We start from the raw sequence: 6382 nt of genomic DNA, 5'->3' as shown, positions 1-6382 counted from the left end.
TCCAACAGCCTGTTCAGGCTATATGGGGGATCTTTGTGTCTGTGTGTGTGGAGCGGTGGTGCAATGGTTAGCGCGCTGCGCTTCCAACCCGGCGACCCCAGTTTGATTCCTGCTCACGGCCAGCACCAGTGACGATTATCTGAATGGGTCCTGGGCCTCCCCTAAGTCGACTCCGCCTCAAATGAGCACCTGGTGCAGTGTGTAAACATCGCCACTTGCACAGTCAAATGTGGCCGGGCGTGGTGCTGCCGACTCACCCTCTCGTGTGCCACAGTGCTGGCCTTCATAGGTGCTGCTCGCAAACAGCACTTGCCCCCAACAGTCTGTTAAGGCTCCACGTGGGTCTTCTTTGCGTGCGCGTGCCCCGCGCGTGCGTGTCCCATTGTGGGTGCTGCATTGCGCCCATTCCGACGAGCAAGCCAGCATCAGGACTCGAGGAAAGTGAAAATAAAATGTTTCTATTTGGTACTTTATTTCACTCACCGTATGGACATTTAAATACAAAACATTCACAAAAGTTTTAGGATCGATACTTTGTTATTATTGAAGGAGGGTTTGCCTATTGCTCAAAGCTATGTGTCTATATACCCATTTAAAAACGATTAGCATGAAACATTTTGGCAAATGTAATCCTCATCAGACCCCCACGGTGTCGTCTCCAACTCGTATTATATACTCCATCTCTCTGGCCTCTTTATTTGCTATGCTAGAAGGTCCTTTGCCCGAAACGTCGCCTGTTACACAGTTTTCTCTCTTAATGCCCCTCCAGGTGTGGGCGTGGAGATTGAACCTCGTGGAGGGAGGGGGGCGAAGGGGGCGGGGGAGCCGAGGGGGAGGGGAGGGGAGGGGGAGGGGCGAAGGGGCGGGGGAGCCGAGGGGGAGGGGCGAAGGGGCGAAGGGGCGGGGGAGCCGAGGGGGCGGGGTAGTCGGCTTGGGGCCTTCGTGGCGCCATGGCGGCTTCCAGGGCCATGTGGGAGAGCGGCGATCCCGGGGCCCGCGCCGCGCTGGGTGAGGCGGGGCCGCTGGGGACCAGGAGATACGAGACCACGCGGGCCTTGCTGCGGGCTCCGTGTTCGCCGAGTCGCGGCTGTAATCGCGGGGCCTTGTTCCCGACCCGTGCTAAGAAGGGAACCCGCGTTTACGGGGGGGGGGGGCGGGGAGCTTCAGAGGCGCCCAGCCCGCTCAGAAGTAACGCGGCCAGCAGCTTGGGGAGGAGTTGGAGGCGGCGGGCAGGGGTTGTTGTTTGTTGCTCGCGCTCCTCAGCCCAGAGCGAGCGGCGGTGGAGGTCGCGAGGCCGGGCAGATGGACGAGGAGGGCGACACTCGTAGCCGTACGGCAGCAGAGGCACCCCCCCCCCCACTCCGTTAGCTGGCCGCAGATTCATCTCGTGGCAGAGGTTATTTTGTCTTTAGTGTGTGCGGTTTTAAACAACGGGGCAAGTGTGACCGTCTGTATGTGCGCACGTTTAACTTTTTTTGCACCGTACGTAAACCGACCGCGCTGAACGCTTCTCGCCCCGCTGTGCCGTTTGTTGAACGCTTCGCTCGTCCTCGAGGTTGAACCCCCTCCACCTTCCACCCACCTGCCCCCTCCCATCCGCTCCACCTTCCCCCTCTCATCCCCTCCACCTGCCCCCTCTCACCCCCTCCACCTGCCCCCTCTCACCCCCTCCACCTGCCCCCTCTCACCCCCTCCACCTGCCCCCTCTCACCCCCTCCACCTTCCCCCTCTCACCCCCTCCACCTGCCCCCTCTCACCCCCTCCACCTTCCCCCTCTCACCCCCTCCACCTACCCCCTCTCACCCCCTCCACCTGCCCCCTCCACCTTCCCCCTCTCACTCCCTCCACCTGCCCCCTCTCACCCCCTCCACCTGCCCCCTCTCACCCCCTCCACCTGCCCCCTCCACCTTCCCCCTCTCACTCCCTCCACCTGCCCCCTCCCATCCCCTCCACCTGCCCCCTCTCACCCCCTCCACCTGCCCCCTCTCACCCCCTCCACCTTCCCCCTCCAGTGCAGTTCGCCAATGGAGAACCGGCGAGCGCGGGAGGCATCGGCCTCTCGGTGTTCACGAGCACGGAGCGGGAGCACCCGCGTAAGAAGCACCGCGCCATCGTGGTGAGGAGGAGACACGCAGCCCATCTCGCCCCCACCACCTCTCTCTCTTAACTTGGGAGCCACACGGGTATTATTTCATCTGACTATATTTTTCACCCGGAAAACCCTCCGAGATGGAACGTATGTCACGTTGAATTTCTCTCGCACCATTCGTAGCCAACGTGCTAATCGGAGGAACATCGAATTCGCGAGAGTTTCAACCAGGCGAGGTTTCGGATTGGCTATTGACCCATTGCTTACCAAACAGATCACATGCAAATATTTCAGATTTATAACCAATGCCACGTTATACATGTACAATGAACTGACAAACCCAGTCCCAACACACGACTAAATTGCATGAATGATCGAATGGTGCACACTGCTCTTTCACGTAGATTGTAGAATGCTGTCCAGCTGTAACAGTTGCAAATGTACGTTTTTAATAAGGTGAGGCTGAAAAAAGAATAGGCGTTACCCTTTACGGCAGTAATAAAGGTTTCGGATTGGTAATAAAGGTGTTAAGATATTCAAACAGCAGATGGTAAGCTTTTACAAGGCTTCAAGTCTCCACTAAATCCTATTTTTTTCATATTTTTTTTATACTGGGTAAAAATTGTTCCATAAGGTGAGGCTAATGGCATAAGTCAGTGAGTCTGGGAGATTGCTGCATGCTGATTTATGTGTGTATGTTGAGCTTCTTTCGCACCGTACGTAGCCAACCGTACTAATCAGAGGTGCGGGGGAAAGACAATAAGTTGTGGGTTTGAGCGTGAGTGTGCATGTTTGGGTCGCTACTGTAGAGACGGTTCGAGAAATATGGGTCAGTCGCGTTCTTTGACCGACCCTCATTTGTGTTGCAGGTGGCACAAGCGGAGCATCTGTACTACGTGGGACAAAACTTTGGCGTGAATACGTCACGGTGCAACAGCCTGTGTAGGTGAGGTGGAGCCTGGAAGCATGACTTGTGTACACGTGTAAATACCGCTTAAGTGCCCATAGCCGGCCGGGAAGTCTTTACGTAGTGGAGCTAGACCTGTACACAACTTTAAATCCGCTGACGTTGAGTCCAACTGTGCTGGGCACTTCAAAGGGTACAAAGAAAGCAGTGTGGTGGATGGCTGTGCCTCTGCTGTGGCAGGTACTACGTGGGCGTGCTGGACAAGAAGGATGGCAAGATGAGGGTGTACAACGCGCAGCACTTCGTGATGCAACCCAATATCCAAGGTGATGCCGCCAAGCCCCCGACTCGCCCACTGTAGACCACGGCACCTTCATCGCATTGGCTCACAAATCAAACCCAAATGAGACTTGTAGCCCTATGAGCAGCCAATAATATGTGTGACCAATGTTGCCAACAGGAGAGAAAGAGTACGAGCCAAAGAAGAAATCAGAAGGCTCATATAGAGATAAGGTGATGGCATGCACCTGAATCCACATTGCACTTGCATTGTCGGTTGTTGGGTTTGTGTGGTCATACGCGATGACTGATGAACATGTGTATGGTGGTGTATGATGACTGTTGTATGGATGTTGAACTTCTTTTGCACCATAAGTAGCCAACTGTGCTAATCGGAGGTGCATTAACATGTTGGTGCATCAACCTGTTGTGTGTGCGTGATAACTTGTACGTTTGTGTGCGGTGCTGGGTGATGACGTATGTGTGTGGTTCGTTCTTTCGTGCAGGTTGACGCTTTGATCGAGGCGTTTGGGAGTCACAAACAGAAGCGTGCGCTCTCAGCGCGTCGCATGAACCAGGTGGGCGGTGAGAGCCTTCAGAAGGCCGTCTCCACCGTGGCTCAGCAAATCATCGACACCCGTGGCTCCGAGTGTGAGTGCGCTCGCACGCGTACACATGACCATGTTCTTCTCCACGCTTGTGAATATGCCACTCTCATGTGTCGCAATCTGTAAGGTTTAATAATAATCTCAACAATATGTGCATCAACATTTCGTCTGTTTTGACCACTAAGAGTCTGAGGCGATCAGATTGCGGATTATGAATATTGTACAAAATTATTCCAGTACATGGTGTGTGTGTGTATGTATGCACTGTGTGTGAATGTGGGCTCTCTTGTACGTGCACGCACGTGTGTGCAGTCCTGACACGTGAAGTGCAGCGGGTGGAGGCATTCGAGCAATCGCCCTACCTTCCACCGTGCAACCCCAAAGCCACCTCTCCGGACGAGGCCTACAAACTCAATGACAGTATCCTTTGTGTCGCCGGCTGGGGCTGTAAGGTCAGGGGTGACGGTTTAAGGTCAGTGTAACAGTGAATGTGGGTCCCCATGTCTCAATTTTTTTTCCTGAGGTATTTCTATCAGTCATCACAGAGACCGAACTTGAGGCAGCGGAGGAAGCGAGCTCCAAATACTTGGAGCTAATGAAGTCTGGCATGACATTCGTCGCACAAGACCCCACGTGCGTATGGTACCGACAGAGGGAGGAGCGTGATCATAATGCCTCGGCTAAACGCTGCACTGCCTCTCCTTCACCTCGGTGGAGAATGCCTGCTGCATAGAGACTGTGCATGACGGGCTGTTGGCTGTGCATCAAGAGAGTGGTGTGTATGTGCACCCACTCGCAGGTTGAGTGCAATTGCTGTGGGGGCGATACGAGTCACGCCTAATGATGCCTCTATCCGCAAATTACGGGCTGGACTCGTGTGGTATCTGGACACCTTGGTCCACTTGTTCCATCTGAAGAAGAAGAAGTTCTCCTCCAGAGGTATTGTGGCATTTTGCATATTCGCAGCTATAGCACTTTATCTGCATGCACAGTGCCTCGGTCATAATGTGCTGTCGGTACAGTTTTGAGTGGAGAACACCGGTGTTGCTTGTCATTCAGATACTCTGGGTGACCACATGCCGCCTCTGCTGAGGACCAAGATCCTTGAGTGCTTCACAACGGTCTCCTTCGACAATGGCAGGTCAGAGTGGAATCCATTTGGCGGCCTCCACACAGTGGTGCCGATGTTTCTGGTGGTGCGCATGTGACGCCGTGCTTCGGTCATGTCCGGTTGTGCAGGGTGCAGAATGCCATGACCCCAGCGCTACGGGACAAGATCATTGCGTACGTGCTGGTGCTAGCGCTGCACCTCAACTCGTTCTCAATCAACCTCTCGCTACTGCAGAAGGACTTCAAGGTCAGCGAGAAAAAGTAAGTGATGGGGTCTGGAGCTGTGCACATTTGATGTCATCCAGATGGGTTTAAATTGTAACACTAACTGCAATGCTTTTCTTTTGATCCTAATTGGCTCAAGATCGCTGATTGTAAGTTAAATTGACGGCTTGAGAGCTTTTTTGAGCGCCTTCATCAGTATGGCCAGGAGAGTCATGTGTTTGTGTTTTGAAATCCTGTTAGAGGTTATTCTATATTTTCTATGCAGCATTCAAATGGCCATGATTTCAGAGTTGGGTATGAGCTGGCCTTGGGTCATGTCAGCATGCACACGTGGCTAAAGCAAGCAGCAACGAAATTGTCGGCCACTACAATAGCACAATGGTCAAACCTGACGGCCACCCGCAGAGGTCACCCTCTCGGGACAGATGTCGCGATCATCAACTCATCTGTGTCATGCTCAATCGCACTTATCTTCGTTTGTGTCGTGACTGCTCTCACAACCATGCCACCTGTTTTGCTCTGCCCTGTTCAGGATCCTGGAGGTGGCGCGTGCTCTGGGATTGAAGATCAAACAAATCCGAGCAACGAGCTCCACCACGGACCTCAAGTCCCGCATAGCTGAGTTGGCTGTACCCCTCACCATGCCCGTTGCCTCTCACGAGCGCAAGCGCAAAAGATAGGAACCCACCTGCCTGGTGTCACCGACACATCGCGTATGCATGCATGAGCGCTAGTTCTGCACAGAGGGGGAAACCAAGCGATGGCTTAATCCGATCCTCCAGTGCATCAATTCAACTCTGGGAGGAGAGAGCCACTCACGAGAGACTTAGGTAGTACGACCAGTTCGCAGAGGGCAGGAGCAAGGAGTATGGTTCGAGACTTCACTGTAACGTTATTTTTTTTCTAATAAAGTTTTGAATTTGCACTGGCTGCTGAGTGATATTATTTGAGGCAAGTATTGTCATTTGGACCATGAAGTTGTGTGTTCAGAATTAGACTGACAGGAAGTGAAACACATAGGTTAGAGAACACGCACGAGTTGGAAAGTTGGCTTGGGAAGGACATGTCGGTGGAAGGGATGGTGGCTTGTGGTCGAGGCTGCTAACAGAGTGGCAGTCAAGGGAGTGAACATGCTCACGAGTGTCCACAGTAGAGATGGAGTGG

General features: G+C 53.5%; 1 protein-coding gene across 1 annotated transcript; it reads left to right on the top strand.

Annotated features, from left to right (window-relative positions):
• The first annotated feature begins 922 nt into the window (after nt 1-922).
• Nucleotides 923-6141, top strand: POLR1E (RNA polymerase I subunit E). Its single transcript, XM_078861178.1, has 12 exons — nt 923-1008; nt 2013-2116; nt 2959-3035; nt 3237-3322; nt 3457-3509; nt 3782-3926; nt 4196-4303; nt 4420-4516; nt 4683-4822; nt 4943-5024; nt 5123-5254; nt 5751-6141. Exons 1-12 carry the CDS (start codon nt 951-953, stop codon nt 5896-5898), a joined length of 1230 nt encoding a protein of 409 aa, XP_078717304.1. The 5' UTR covers nt 923-950; the 3' UTR covers nt 5899-6141.
• The last annotated feature ends 241 nt before the right edge of the window (nt 6142-6382 follow it).

The sequence above is a fragment of the Lampetra fluviatilis genome, chromosome 12 (genome assembly GCF_964198595.1).
Source record: "Lampetra fluviatilis chromosome 12, kcLamFluv1.1, whole genome shotgun sequence".
NCBI lineage: Eukaryota > Metazoa > Chordata > Hyperoartia > Petromyzontiformes > Petromyzontidae > Lampetra > Lampetra fluviatilis.
The sequence above is the reverse complement of the archived record's forward strand: the minus strand, read 5'-3'. Positions and strand labels throughout refer to the sequence as shown.